The 14,903-nt window shown below is 61.0% G+C and overlaps 1 protein-coding gene across 5 annotated transcripts; it reads left to right on the top strand.

The window, feature by feature from the left end:
- RBFA (ribosome binding factor A) lies at positions 1-14,271 on the top strand. 5 transcript variants are annotated; one of them, XR_004278130.1, is made up of 11 exons: positions 1-396; positions 2,444-2,486; positions 3,274-3,450; positions 3,934-4,046; positions 6,061-6,145; positions 10,303-10,376; positions 11,431-11,626; positions 12,081-12,173; positions 12,708-12,868; positions 13,121-13,239; positions 13,863-13,928. XR_004278130.1 is itself a non-coding variant. In XM_032310860.1 (10 exons), exons 1-10 carry the CDS (start codon positions 236-238, stop codon positions 13,176-13,178), a joined length of 1,161 nt encoding a protein of 386 aa, XP_032166751.1. In that variant the 5' UTR covers positions 1-235; the 3' UTR covers positions 13,179-13,950. The 5 variants fall into 5 exon arrangements, 3 of the variants coding, with proteins under 3 accessions (XP_032166751.1, XP_032166753.1, XP_032166752.1); XR_004278129.1 differs by having other exon boundaries at positions 13,121-13,242; XM_032310860.1 differs by having other exon boundaries at positions 13,121-13,950.
- Positions 14,272-14,903: the final 632 nt, after the last annotated feature.

Here is a 14,903-nt window from a genome sequence, read left to right as displayed (position 1 = left end):
CGGACCCGCCGTAGCTCGCGCCGCCCTCCCGGCCTGCAGGCCCCGCCCCCGGACGTCGCCCCGCGCGCCCCGCCCCGTGCGCACCTCGCGGGAGGGGACGTGGCCCCGCCCCGACGTCGCTGCGTACGCGGGTCGCCGGCGCCCGAGGACCCCGCGCGCCGCGTGCTTCCGCCGGGACCCAGAGCCCCGCCCCTGCGTCGCCCCGCGTCGCCCCTGCCGCTCTGCCGCCGCAGCCATGTGGGCGGTGACGCCCCGCCGGTGCGGGTTTGGCGAGGGGCTCCGGGCGTTCCTCCGCGGTGGCCACGCGGCTCTCCCTCCGGCCGGGGCGCGGGCCCTGCGTGGCTCCCCGGTCTCCTGCGGCAAGAACCTGCTCAAGAAATTCGCTTCGAAAACCAAGTAATGCGCACCCAGTCCGCGCGGGGGCGCTGGGGGGGGCGGCGGCGCCCTTGTGGCGGAGGGCGACTCACACAGGTCGGGGGGCAGGTCGCAGCGGCGGGGGGATCTGTCCACTGTGCAGGGGGACGGTCCGCGGGGCGGGGCGGGGCGGGGCCCTAGGGGGCGGGGTCACGGGGTGGGCGGGGCGGGATTCACCGGGGGCGGGGCGGGGTCCGCGGGGCGGGGTCTCTGCGGCCCGGCCGGAGCCCGGGCGCGGCGTCGGGTCGGCCGCACGGGGCGGGCAGCCCCGCTCCTGCTCGTTCGGGCGCGGCGGCGGAGGAGCGGCAGTAACGGCGCTCGTCGCCGGTGGACGCGGGTCCGGTGTCCCGCCCGCTGCTTCCCGAGAGCCGTTCTCGCGGGGCGTCGTCGGAGGGCAGCCCGGGCGCGGCTCTGTGCGCCGGAGCGCCCGGCGCGGGCTCGGGGGGTCCCGGGCGGAGGGTCCCTGCGCCGCCGTCCGCGGCCTCTCCCGCCGCAGACCGGCTTTCCGAGACGGCTTCCCGGGGCCCCGCGCCCACTCGGTGACCGGAGCCCGGAGCCCGCCGCAGGGCTCCTCCGGGACTGCGTCCCGCCGAGCCGGCTGTCAGGCCCTCTGGGCCCGGCTTCGGTCCCGCGGCCCTGGGGGCTGTGCGCGTGCCCCGTGTGGGTTGCGGGACGTCTCGTGCTCCTGCCACGGAGCCTGCTGCGGGCGGTCGCAGCGGGCCCGGGCGGCCGCCCCAGGTCGCGTCTGTCGGGCGCACCGAGTCGAGCCCCGCAGCGCGGGGCGTCCTGTCTGCTCTAGGGGACGCCCGGCGGGCAGCCGCACGGGGCCGGGGTCGTGCTCCGGCGCGTGTGCCGGTCTTGCCCTGCGGGTGCGTACGTGCGCCTGGACGTGGCGTGTCCAGCCAGCAACCCTGCCGCGCTCCGGTGGTCTCCGACCCCGGGGAGCTCTCTGTGCAGGTCCTGTGCTCTGTGCCACGCTCATCGTTTCGGGGTTCTGGGGTGGCTTTTCAGTTGAAAAACTTTTTTTTTCCCTTAAAGTTTGTTAGAGGTCGAGCGGCAGCGGTGGGGAGGGGCAGAGGCGGAAGCAGGCTCCCCGCTGCACAGACGGCTCGACCCCAGGACGACCCCAGGACCGGGGACCATGACCGGAGCGCAGGGCAGACGCTTCACTGACGGAGCCACCCAGGCGCCCCTAGAAACTTTCCCCAGCCCCTCCCCCAGCCCCGCAGTCCGCAGTGCTCTGAGAAGCTCTGTTATTGCTGGACGCGTCAGAAATGATCATCTGGGGGGCTTAGTGGGTTGAGCCTCTGCCTTCGGCTCAGGTCATGATCTCAGGGTCCTGGGATGGGGTCCGGCATCCCGCTCTCTGCTCAGTGGGGAGCCTGCTGCCCCCTTCTCTCTCTGCTGCCTCTCTGCTTTTTTGTGATCTCTGTCAAATAAATAAAATCTTAAATTAAAAAAAATGATAATCTGAGAGCTGGGGTGCCTGTCCCTTAGGCCTTGTCAGCTGACAAAGTAAAAATGCATTTTTGTTAACTCTGCACGTACTCTGGGCTGCAAAGGTCTCTGCATATGTTACTCAGGGACACCGGAGTCCACCCTGATGTCCAGCCCCAGTCCACACCACAGGGCTCGCGCAGCTAGCTTTCCTTGCTTATCTGTAATCTCTCCGCGGAGCAGTGACCGCTCCCCCCCCCCACCTGCTGTCCTGGTCCAGCCCAGCCAGTGCGGGCTGCACACCCCACGTATGGGGGGCTCCCCTGCGGTTTCGCAGGTGTTCTGAGGTGCTCTCTCTGCCTTCGGGATTGGAGGTAGACCTTGAGTGAACGTTAGAAGGTTGAACTAAAATTATCTTCTGTCTCCCCCACAGCCCCTGTTGATTAGAATTCTGAATTTCTTAGTCCTGCGGTAACATCTGTTTCTGTGCGCAAGTTTAGCCCTTTAGGAAGGATGGGGGTATCGTACTGTTGAGTTGATCCGTATTTTCCTCAATTTGCCACCAGTGTCACCGTTTATTTTCTCCCCATAGAAAGAAGTTTTGGTACGAAGGTCCTTCCCTGGGGTCTCACTTGGTAAGTGCCGGGCGGCTTCGAGGGGCTGCTTCAGGCTCTGGTGGGCGTGGGCGTAGGCGTCCAGAAGTGGGCAGAGCCCCAGCCTGGCAGTCCTTCCATTTCCATATCTGAGGACTCTGGGTCTGCAGGGGCGGGACTAGAGACACCGCCAGTGTGGATTTTTACTTCTTAGAAGAGTTTATTTATTTGAGAGAAAGGGAGAAAGCGTGAGTGAGCAGGGGGCAGGGGCAGAGAGGGAGGGAGAGAATCGCAGACAGACTCCCCGCTAAGCATCAAGCCCAACTCAGGTCTCCATGTCACAACCCTGAAGTCATGACCGGAACCAAAACCAAGAGTCGGACGCTCAGCCAAGTCACCAGGTGCCCTTTAAACAAAACTATTCTGAAGTATCCTGGAACACCGTCTGTGTGATCAAATAGTAGTGCGGAAACGTCCGTTTGGTGGCAGCATCTGTGCGTGCGGATAGACCGTGAGGGTTTACGTACTAAGTGGCTTTTGTTCGAAAAAGTGCATCGTATGTTAACCCTGAATTGTTTAAGCAGGAGAATTTCATACCATGTAAGATTGTTTTAGGTGCAGACACACGTATGACAGCCCTTTTACCTTGGGGGGACGCGAGTAACGTCTAGGGGCCAGGTCTGTGGACCGCAGCGTGACGTGCTGAGACGGCTGACAGTAACGCCGGCTCTCGTTGGTCCAAGTGTGCAGTCCTCCCCAGCCCCCTTCTCCTCGGTTAGAGCAAGTTCCCTGCGCAGTTGTGACGCTGCCCTTTCTGTTCCGCGCGCAGATGTACAAGCCGTCCCGGCTGGAGTTCCTAACGAAGAGCTCCGCGAGGAAGACCAGGGCGGACGAGCACGTGCGCCTGCGGGCTCTGAACGGCCTCCTCTACAAAGCGCTCACGGAACTGCTGTGCACCCCGCAAGTGAGCCAGGAGATCTGTGACCTGAACGTGCAGCTCTCCAAGGTAGACTTGGGCCAGAGCGTGGGGAGCGGGCGAGGCTGGCAGCCTGGTGCCTGGGGAGGAGGCCCCGCGTCGGTCCTGAGGTCTTAGAGCTCAGGAGCCCCGTTAAGTGTCACCATGTAATGTAGTGTCGATGGGGTACGCGTGTCTGGGTGTGGGGTGTGGGCACCCACAGTGCTGTTCGGTGTGCAGGGTGGCCACTTCTGCGCCTGCCTTCCTGTGCTCTGAGTTTAGCTAGAGGGACACACGGAGGCCGAGAAGCCGCAGGTCAGGCATTTCTGATGTGCGCTGTGGGAGTGGGTTGGGGACGCCGAGGAATTGTATTCGGGCGGCAGGAGCCGGTGGCCTGCGGCGAGGGGACGGGCTGGAGCACCTGCGAGAGGGGACGGGGCTGGCGGGTGCCTGAAGCTGTTCCTGCTCCTGCGTGCCGTGTGCAGGCCAGCGCGGCCACTGGAGGTGACCAGCGGCCGCGGTGGGGGGTCTCAGGTGTCTCTGACCGCAGACTTCTCCGCCTGCCGTGTGTACTGGAGGACCGAGGTCCCCGCCGAGCAGAATGCAAGCACGGAGGCCGTCCTGCAGAGGAGTGCCGCCCACATGAGGTGAGACCCCCTGTCCTCAGCCCGCTGGCTTCTGCTTGCCTCTCCAGTCTCCCCGGGGTGCCTGCGTCTTTTTGGTTTTGAGCAAACTCTGGGAAGCGTACTCTTAAATTTCCAAGTGTAATTTACATTCTTACGCGGGACATAACCTAGGACAGTGGTTCTCAAGGTGTGGGCCCAGACGCCAGGGGCTCCCGGCCGCCGTCGGCCCCTGGTCCTTGCAGCTTCCTGCTACCTGCTCGCGGGGAAAAGCAGCGCGGTTTTTCGCAAGGACATCCTTGGTGAATAAGCGGAAGCGACTGAGTTCATTCTGTCCTGACCCTTGGGCACATGTCATCTCAGTGTCCTGTGTCACCGAGAGTGAGCACCAGCTCACAGCACGTGCTGGCATGGCACAGTCGCCTCAGGAAAAGGCGCAGTTGCCCCGAGCTGAAGCAGACAGTCGTTTGCTGGCGGGAACAAGGGGCTCGCTGCGCGGTTTCAGATGTGGGCAGTTGGCAGACGTTTCCTCTAAAATGAGCAAAGTGAAACTGTCACTTCAGGGAAAACAATGGACTGTTTTGTCACCAGTGATAAAGTTCAAGCCCCTCCCCTTTTTTTTTAAGAGTTACTTATTTGAGGGCGCCTGGGTGGCTCCGTTGGTTGAGCTCTCTCTCTGTCTGCCTCTCTGCCTATGTGTGATCTCTGTCTGTCAAGTAAGTAAATAAAATCTTTAAAAAAAATCCACATGACCACTTTGTAAGTTTGTTATTGAAATGAACTAATGCATATTTTTCAAATTCTGAATTTTTTTTTGTTTCTATTTATTTGTTGGCGAGAGCGAGCGAGCACATACAAGCAGGCAGAGAGGCAGGCAGAGAGAGAGGAGGAAGCAGGCTCCCCGCCGAGCAGAGAGCCCGATGCGGGACTCGATCCCAGGACCCTGGGATCATGACCTGAGCCGAAGGCAGCGGCTTAACCCACGGAGCCACCCAGGCGCCCCTCACATTCTGAGTTTTAATTTATAGTGTGCTAGACGTGCACAGATACAGCGCACGTTGACAGAAACTCCTTGCTGTCCTCGGTGATCTTTACCGGTAGGAAGAGGTCTTGAGACCAGACGTCTGGAGAACTGCGGCGCTGGGCGGCAGTAAAGGGTGACTCTGTGTCCTCCTCGGTCTGAGGAAACGCAGAACCTGACCAGCCGGCGCTCAGAACCCGTGCTCTCCTGGGTCTCTGCCCGCACCTCTCCCGAGTCCATCGCACTCTGTTCTTCGGAGAAGGGGAGGAGTCCTGTGCGGAACCGGTGTTTCTACGTACCGTCTGCTTCAGTTCTCCTGATGTCTGTCCCAGGAGGCCCGAGGAGTCTCCTCCATCAGAGAGCGCTCATCTGATTTTTCCTTTGTTAACAGTAACAGGAGAAAGATCTCCAACAAGTGTTGGCGAAAACAGTATTATTTTCTGATTAGTTTTAGGTCATCAGAAAACCCAGCTGAACAGACCATCCCTTTTCCCGGCTCTTGTGCTGAGCTGAGGTTTAGAGTAAAGGCTTGGCTATAATTGCGTCCCAGGACCTGTTGTCACTGCCGAGAGGCTGTCCCAGCAGTGTCCTCACCCGGTGCTAATGCTGCTGCTTCACGTCCGTCTGCCTGCATGAGCGGCCGTGCACACGGGCTGCGCGTCCCCCTCGGAGCCTGAGTCTTGGCCTTGTCGCCAGGGGATGTCCACCGAGTGGAGGACTGAGGCCGGGGCCCACTGTTCACGCCCAAACCACGCAACCCGTGGCCGCTGCGATGCCCAGAGGCATCCAGGCCAACATCAGGGTGCTCGTAAGGCTCTCAGGAGTTGCATTTGGGCAGTGAAGCAGTTACGATGTGTTCCGTATTCCTGGTGTGGTGTGGCAGTGGGCGAAGGAAGGTGTCTGTGCTGACGTTTTCGGGTTTGAATAACGTGATGGCAGATCCCTTGTTTTATTCCATGAGATGAATGTGTATTTTCTTTTCTGCAAAACTGCACCGTTTGCACCGTCTCTCTCCAGGCACCTTTTGATGTCCCAGCAGACCCTGAGGAACGTGCCGCCAATTGTGTTCATTCGGGACAAGGGAAACGCAGCTCTGGCAGAGGTACGGCTCTGCAGGAACTCCCTGCGAGGAACAAGCTGACCGGACGAGTCAGATGTTGTAGTTCATCTTCAGGTGCTGGAACGACCATGGGTGTAGTTACAAGGAGTGATCAGTCTCCAAGAGTCTAAGCGGAAAGTGAGGCTCCCAGGCTCCTGTCCCAGCCAGACTCCCCAGCGGTAACCACTCCTCCTGGTCTTTAATGTTTACCACTAAATCTCTAGCTAGGAAACCACGTGTCCGCTTCTTGACTTACAAACTGCCTTTCTCTCCGGATTTGACCTACGTTACTTACACTGAATTTACATTCTGTTAATTGTAAGTTAATTACGAAGGTTACAGGCTGTAAGGTTATGTGTGCTTGCTTTCTGGGTGGTAGTTAACGGGTAGTTACTAAGGTGTGTTATACTTTTAAAAAATTTACGAAAACCCCAGTCAGTAGCAGTCGTGATGGTATAGCCAGGTAGCTGTTACTCACCACAGGACTAAATAGTGTCTTTTTCTTTGCTTTTATTTTTTTATTTAGTTTAAAGATTTACTTGAGAGAAAGGGCAGGTGCATGTGAGCGGGGGTGGGGAGGGACAGGACGGAAGGAGAGAGACAATCCTAAGCAGGCTGCCCGCTGAGCGCGGAGCCTGACTCGGGGCTCAGTCCCATGACCCCAAGATGACAACCTGAGCCGAAACTGAGGGTCAGGTGCGCAGGCGCCCCAGGACCAGGTGGTATTTAGATCCACAGAAAAAAACAAATCGAACAGGATGTTTTTATTTTTTGTTATTCGTTATTTAAGCAATACTGAAGGTATCGTACAAGTTCAACCCTTGACAGAGGCGTGGTTTTCTCATGAGAAGAGTGACGTGGCCAGCGCCAGCTTCAGAGAGCCGGGCAGAACCCAGGTTGTGGGGTGCGCTGGGTCTGTACGCGCACAGGACTCACCCAGGCACCGTTGGCGGAGCTGGCAGAAGGCGGTACCTCTCGGCGACAGGGAGAATCCTTTCCCTCATGGCTGGTCCCTCTCTGGGGAGGTAGAGCCCGTCTGGCTCTGTGGGCTCCTTGGTAGAAAAAGTCGTTGGAAGGAGGGAGGTGCAGGGAGTGCCCCAAGCACCCCAGAGCCGTTCTGTCCCTAGAGAGTGTGCTGTGGGCTGTTTGCCACGGAGGCCACCTGGGCCTGCCCAGCGCCTGTCCTCCTGTGTCCTTGCTGCGCTGGGGTCAGAGAAGGTTAAGCTTCTGCTCTTCTTGTCCTCAGGTGTCCGTGTTCTGTAGTCAGAAGCAAGCAGAGGCTGCAGGGGCGTGGGGGTCTCTGGCCGGGGCAGGTTGTTCACTGAGGGCACGGTCATGATCGGCTCTTGCATAAGTCAGGGCAGCGTGTTTTGAAATAGGGGTTAAAGTCAGTCTGTAGCAAAGAAGTTCGGATAGACGTGTGCCTTTGGAATGGGGGTATTGGATGAAACTTGGAGTTCTGTACCTGTCAGCTTATTTCTGTCTTGTGGTGGTTGCACACGTTGAAAAGTTGCCGGTGGTGGAAGGCGCGGGGGGCGGGCCGTGGTTGCGGCAGCTTGCTCTGCCTTCTCTGGAACACTCGGGAGAGAGCAGGGAGGAGCTCTGCCCCAAGCGTGCTCAGGGTGCCGGTGTCCGTGCCGTAAACACACGCAGCGGTGCCCAGCCGCACAGAAAACCTCGCAGAGGCCGGGCTCGCCCTTCCCCCAGGGGTTTCCACTAGTGAGCAGACAGCGGGCCAGAGAGACGCCGCGGGACCCCCTCCATGCTGTGGGCCGAGCAGCTGGCAGCGGGAGCCGAGGGCACGCTCACGCTGCCGCTTAAACTGACTGTGTGCCCCAGAGACGCACCCAGGGTGCCGGCGGCAGGGATCCCTCTGTCAGACCGCTGGGTATGCGTCAGGCTCCCAGACGCCCAAGTATGCGTCACACTCCCCGGTACAGGTTAGATCCCCGGGTACGCGTCGGAACCCCTGGGCACGGGTCAGACCCCTGGGCACAGGTGGGTGGGCGGACGAGCTCCCCTCACCTCGCCGGTGGTGCAGAGCCAGGGAAGAGGCCGTGCTCCCTGCAGTTCTGTTTCCAGGATGCTGAGCCAAGTGTGGCTCATCTCTGGTGTGGGAGTCAAACTGGGGGCTGCGTCTGGGGAAGCGAGTGAGTGGGGGGGAGGTGAAGAGGCTCCTGGGTTTGTCTCTGGGACGCTGGGGACGCCCGGGGGTGCAGTCCACTGGGGAGGTGTCCCTGGGCTCCGCACGTAACGACTGGTGTGCTTCCCCGTGTCTTCCATTCCAATCAGAGGGTTTTCAAAAGGTTCTTAGGGGCGCCTCAGTGGCTCAGGGGGTTGAAGCCTCTGCCTTTGGCTCAGGTCATGATCTCAGGGTCCTGGGATGGGGTCCCGCATCGGGCTCTGCTCGGTGGGGAGTCTACTCCCCACCCCCACCCACCGCCTGCTTCTCTGACTGCTCGTGATCTCTTGTCTGTCAAATAAGTAAATTAAAAAAAAAAAAGAAAGGTTGATCTTACCACGATTTTAAAGGGAAAAACGTAAAATCTTGAAATGCGTAAACTGTGATAGTGGCTTTGTGATTTATTACACGTTTGCTTGTCTTCCGGCTGGAGAAGCAGGTGTCAGGAGAGCCCACGCGGGCTGCCAGCTCCTGTTCAGTCGGGCCTGAGCCTTCCCTGGAGAGGGCGTCCCAGCAGCCCATGTCCTGTCTCAGAGGTCGGCACGGAGCCTCCCGTCGCCGCAGCGTGAGGGGACACGTCGGGATCTGGTTGCTTTCACATGGGGTGCTCGGTAAAGGCTTCAAAGAGAAGTTTTGGTGACGCCTGATTTCCAGGCAGTGCGCAGGGATGGCGGCTGGCGTGCCTTTGTGCCCTGCCCCGCCCCTGCCCCCACACCCCTGCCCGCGGCTGTCAGGTGGTTTCTCCTGTTCAGATTCCTGGAGCTCTGCAGACAGAGGCAGACACCAGGCTTTATTGCTCAGCGCTGTAACGTGTAACGTGTAAGGGGTTCCCTACTGCTAAGTGACCCGTTCACTTTCGTGAACATTGGTCTCTTCTGGTTTTTGGCAGCGGTGAGTAAAGGTGTTGGGAACCGTGTGTACACATGGTTCATCGTTGCGTGTTTAGGTCAGTGTGTAGAAGTGGCGGGCGTGCCTGACTTTCCGGAGCTGTTGGTGGGACGGAACCGTCTGGGCCACCGCGAGCTCCCGGCAGACATCAGGAGTCCCGCTGCGTTTGTGGTGGCCCCTCTGGCGGCCACACGTACGTGTGTGTGCCGACTCGTACTGGGGGGATCTGGCCATGCGCCTGTCGGCCATTCTTTGTTTGGTGAAGTCTGTTCCAGGCTTTGGCCCGTTCTTGAAGGTATGCAGTGTGGAGTTGTGCAGAACGCCCGTGTGTCCAGCACAGGTCCCTTGGCAGGTGCGAGCAGTAACCCGGGAGACGTCCAGTTAGTGCTTGTTTTGTGGCTTTGTTGGTCCTGTTTCTGGTCTTTTCTGTGGACTGATTTTTTCTCCTGGTTCTGCTTTTCACATTTGTGATTTTTATTGGCGCATCCTTGGTTTGTGATGGCGCTTTGTGCTGCTGTGGAATGGCGGGCCCTGGTCCCGGACCGGGCTCTCCTGGGCATGCCGCACCGCAGGCTGGGGTCTCGGGCGCACGTCCTGGGTGAGCAGGGCGGCGGGGGAGGGGGTGAGCTGCCCTCCGTGTCCAGGGAGCTGGGCTCTGAGCGCTGCCCCGACCGAGGAGAGCTTTCATTTCCACTGAGTCCCCTCGGCCCCCGTGGAGCTGGGAGTCGCGTGACTCTGACTTTATCACTGGGCCGGGAGGCTTTCTTTCCACAAACACAGATTCTGTGGCAAAATTGAACTATTCTGCACTTCCTTAGGAATTAGGTATTTGAGCTAACGCTTACCTGACTTTTTCACAAGTTCGACGTTCGCAGGCTCTAAGTGCAGTTTGAAGAAGGCTCCCGTGGGTCGTCAGAGAACACGGGACGGTACGTGGGCGATGTGTGAAAGCACCACCGCCGGGAGGTGTCGGCCGAGGCCCGTGTCCGAGCCAGCACGGCGCGGCTGCGCGTGGCCCACCAGAGCCGGGCTCTGGTGCCGGGGCGGGGCGGTGGGGCTCACCGGCTCACCCTCTGTCCCTCCTCCTCAGGTTGAGCGGCTGCTGGCTGTGGCCGATCTGGGACCCCGGGATGAGAAAGAAGACTCCGTGCAAGACGACATCGGGTATGTGGGGACGTGACCTTGGTTCTTCGGACAGATGTCCGGGTGTGGGGCTGCGGGTTGCTGCGGCAGGTGTGTTACGCCCTCTGACCCTGCTGGGGCCACCAGCCTGTCAGAGGCCCGTGGCCGTTCCCAGTAGCAGCAGCTGCATGGTGGCTGGGAAGGCCTCTGGTCGCCGCAGCGACTCATCAAGGGAGGGCAGCTGGCCCTCCCTCAGCCTCTCTGTCCACAGCACGGTTTTCTTGGGTGCACTATGTCCTGTCCTAGCACCCAGGGTCTGGGAACACGTAGTGGGCTCTTCGCCTTCTGCTGGACGAGGCCTCCGGGGAGCCACAGACAGTTGTGGGTCTGGAAGGTCTGGTTGGCGGGTCGGTAGGCGGGTGGGTGGGGGCAGCGCTGGTTTTCAGTCAGGCCCCCCCGGTCTGAGAAAGAGACGTGACGATCGAGCTGGGGGCTGTTGCAGGCGAGGGAAGAGCTCCAGCCGGCACTCAGCCTCTGCTCCTTAATACCGGTGCCTCCGCGTCCGGGGTCCTGTCGGGACCTCGGGCGGGACCCCCAGGCTCCAGCCTCAGGAGCACGGAGCAGGAGTGAAGGCCCCAAGCCATGGGGAGCCCGGCCTGTGGGGGTGAGACCTTCCAGAGCTGATCAGGAAAGGGGTGAGAGGCATGACTTGGTCAAATTTGGGTTTTGAAAGGGTCATACCAGGTCAGATATTTTCCTTTGGTTTCTCGGGGAACCGGCGGGGTAGATCTAAAAGGCTGCAGCTGTAATTCTGTGAAACCGGCCCCACACACTAGCCGTGTCTAACTGGGGAAAGAGATGGAAAACCCGTCTCGTGGAAGGGCTGCGTGGGACGGTGCTGGCCTGTCCCGCCCGCGGGCTCCAGCAGCACTAGCAGAGGGGCTCTGGGCCGGGGAGCCCAGTGCCCTACGGCCCAGCTTCCCTCGGACGCGGGCAGCCCACTGGCAAGTGGAGGGGGAAGGGGAGGAGCAGTGACCCTAGGCCGTCGCAGTCCTGCCGCCTCTCATGCTTTACCGGGTGCCTCTTCTCTCTCCAGCGGCGCCAGGGCCTGGGACGCTCCTGCTCCGCGAGGCACCCCGACCTCTGCCACGTGCTCAAGTCTGTGTGGGATCGATCATGAGGCGCTCCACAAACAGATCATGGAATACAAGAGGAAGCAAGGGCACAGGACTGCGAGTCCTGAGGAGTCCCGGCCGACGGCTGGTCTGGCGGCGGAGACGAGAGAGGGGAAGGTGGCAGCCACACCCTGTGCAGACGGGGACCTCTGCCCCAGGAATCACCTGCTGGGGGCGGCGGGCGGCAACCCCAGCCCTGACCTGGGGGGCCCCCAGGGTGCGGACAGCAGCCCCAAGCAGCAGGGCAGGCGGCCGCCAGGGGCAGAGAGCCGGGGGTGGGGAGGGGGTGGGTCCTGAATGTCCGCTGTGCCGGCAGAACCCAGGGCTCCACGGGGGCTGTGCTGCCCCCCACACAGGTGCACTTGGACCTTGCATTGAGAAGGGCGGTGGTTGTGGGAAGCGTGGGACAGTCCGTCAGCACGCCGGACGCCGTCGGTCCTTCTCACGAGTGCCTGCACGTGCATACCCTGCTCGGACGTGCGAGGGACTCGTGGGGACTCGAGGCTGTTGTGTAGCCCCCGCACATGGTTCGTGGGTGGGACGGCCGAGCGTCGTCCTCTTGTTTGCACGGGTGTCCGATCGTGCCCCAAACGCCATCCTCACGGTCGGTCTGCTGAAGAGTCCAGTTTCCCTGGGACAGGAGCTCCGTGGTGTGCCCTGTCAGATGTGTGCTGTCGGAAGGACGTAGAATAAATCCTTACCGAGTCTTCTGAGTGTGGGGCTCCTCCCTTCCCCAGGTGTCCTCAGTGTCAAATGCTGATGGGGTGTCCCCGGAACTCGCACAGTCAGACTCGCGGGAGTGAGATGGGGCGAGGGCGCTGGTGGCTTGGCTGCTTGGGGAGCATGACTTGCACTTCCGTGCCATCCCCCTAGCCATGCGGTCCCCTAGCCGTGCGGCCACACCCCCCCCCCCCCCCCCCGTGCTCTGTGTGCAGGCAGGTGGCACCAGGAAGTGCTGGCTTTGCCCGCAGAGTGGCCCCATGGAAGGGACACATCACAGGTCACAGGCAGGACCACCTCAGAAGCGCGGGGCATGGTGGTGTAGGGGTGGGTTCTGCGTGAGCCCACCTGTCCCGCGGCACGCAGGTAGCCATGCCTAGCGACCGTTTCACTCGGGAGTGCGCTTGCTGACGAGACTCCTCTTCTGACCTGAGAAGACACGTGCTGCACCTGTCTGAATACGTGTGCTTGGCTCTAGTCAAGTGAGCTGGGCGACAGACCTCGAGACGGCTGCCTGGAGAGGAGAGTGGGCTGCACACCGCGTTTCCCGGGGGCGGAGACGTGCCGCGCCGCTCAGGGCTCCTTAGGGAAGCCCCAGGCCCAGTCAGGACGCAGAGAGAAGCCGGGGCTTCTGCGGGAGTGAGTGGGCTGGGGAGCGTAGTTTCAGCAGGCTCCGGGCTGTGGGGGGGCGGTGCTGGGCCTGGGGGACACGGGGCAGAGGAATTGCTCTCTGGCGTGCAAGAACCAGGTAAAGGAGGGGCTGGAGTGTGGGCTGTGGGTTGGTGGGTTTGCGTACGCCAAGGTGAGCTCTGGGGTCAGCTGTTGACTGTCCTGGAGGGTGGGGGCAGCGTCTCCCGCCAACAAGGCCCCCAGGATGTTAAAACGTTGCAGACATGGAGCATCAGAAACTAACCCAGGACCCTGCGGCGCCCAGCAGCCTGCTTACTGATGGCCACTGTGCGTCCACGCTGCCCAAAGTGCCGGGGCCCCAGGGCCAGTGGGATCGTGAGGTTGTGAGTTCTGTGGCACACACATCGGGGGGCATCGCTGCGTCTCAGAACTGGGTCCGGGGCTGGAGCAGAGGCAGAAGGAGCAGAGCTTTCAGGCCGGGAGCAGCCTGTGGTGGTTTCGAGCTGGTGTCCTCCACGGACTGGTCCTCCAGGGACAGACCCTCACCCCGCAGCGCCAGCACTTGTGTTCTTGAGGGCCAGGGGGCGTGACCGCCGGGCCACCCCTGCACTTCCTGATGGGTGCCGCTGGCCGCGTGTACCGGGTGTACGGGTTGGGCAGGGACTCGGACGTAGCTGGCGTGCGGCCCTCTCTGCTCGGCTGTTTCAGAACTTTCTCTTACTAGACAGCGCGCGGGTGCAAGAGCAGAGGCGGGGGGCAGCAGGCTTCCTGCTGAGTCGGGGCTCAACCCCAGGACCCCGGGATCATGACCTTAGCCGGAGGCAGACGCTGCACCCACGGAGCCCCCTGGGAGCCCCTCACCGCTGATGCTTTTAAGAGGACTTGGAGGTCCCCTTCACAGAGTTTCTGCGTCGGTGTGTGTAGAGGTGTGGGGAGTGGGCGTGGCTCCCCGGCGCCCTCCCCAGCCCTGCCTCCGGCTGGTCTCGCTGTTTCCTCTGCACAGGACGCTGCGGTCTGCCCAGGGGCCTGGCCGCGACCACAGCCCAGCCCTCCAACCTGCTGCGGAGCGACTGGAGATCCTGGAAAGGACCGAGTAGTGGGAGAGCCACTGAGGATGATGGACCGTTAAGCAACCGAAGCACCTAATGGGGGGAAAAGGGGACAGGCTTCCGTGGGAGGGGGGCTTCGGGGACAGCTTTGTCCGTGTCTGGAAGCGCCCTGATCTCCAGCAGGAGCTCCTCCGTCTCCGTCTGCCATCTTGGCCTTCTGGGTCCTATCAGGAGAATTGGAAATCTGCTGCTTTATGGCATCTTTTCTGTTGAAGAGTTTGTGATCCATGGGCTTTTTCAAAAATAAAAGTATTTGTCACAGAGCAAGTTCAGGGCACCGCAGCTAAACGTGACGCATCTGAGCTCTCGAGGGAAATAGGGCTCTCGTTGCCCTGTGTGATCCCGGGCCTCCTGGCCCTGCACCAGCCTGTTGAGGCGTGGGGACTGGGTGCTGAGATCCCGTGTCCCAGGGTTCGCTCGTTTCTTTTTCTTTTTTCTTAAGATTTTATTTATTAATCTGACGGAGGTCACAAGTAGGCAGAGAAGCAGGCTCCCCACCCAGCAGAGAGCCCGATGTGGACCCCGGGATCATGACCCGAGCGGAAGGCAGAGGCCTTAGCCCGCCCCCCGCCCCACAGGCACCCCAGGTTGCTCGTTTCTTAATTGAGAGTCACTGGAATTATGTAAAGTGCAGCCCAGGGGACAGTGTGTCCTACGACCAAGTAGAGCTCCAAGTTGCCTTTCCGTAGCTTGAGGGAAAGAACCGAAACCAAGTGAAGTTGGACAGGATCTGCGTAAGTTCCTGCGATGTGGCTTAACACCTGCCCCTGCGGAGCCGCGGCTGGGGCCAGGAGGTTCTGTGCGGTGTGGCTGGGGGCCTGGCCCGAGCCCGCACTCCGGTGCCCAAGGCGGGCGCTCGACGCTCAGTTCGTGGCGCTGCGTTCCGGAGGACCCCGTAGTGGGGAAGGTTGCCCTGGGGGCGCTGGAGGGGAAGG

This window comes from Mustela erminea, chromosome 13, assembly GCF_009829155.1.
Source record: "Mustela erminea isolate mMusErm1 chromosome 13, mMusErm1.Pri, whole genome shotgun sequence".
NCBI lineage: Eukaryota > Metazoa > Chordata > Mammalia > Carnivora > Mustelidae > Mustela > Mustela erminea.
The sequence above is the reverse complement of the archived record's forward strand: the minus strand, read 5'-3'. Positions and strand labels throughout refer to the sequence as shown.

What these genes read in the sequence shown, in the direction of transcription:
- RBFA (XM_032310860.1), top strand. Translation starts at nt 236, where the DNA reads ATGTGGGCGGTGACGCCCCGCCGGTGCGGGTTTGGCGAGGGGCTCCGG. An exon ending in AAATTCGCTTCGAAAACCAA is followed by an intron (nt 397 to 2,443) that starts GTAATGCGCACC and finishes TTCTCCCCATAG; the next exon opens with AAAGAAGTTTTGGTACGAAG. An exon ending in TCCGTGGTGTGCCCTGTCAG is followed by an intron (nt 12,174 to 12,707) that starts ATGTGTGCTGTC and finishes GCTTGGCTCTAG; the next exon opens with TCAAGTGAGCTGGGCGACAG.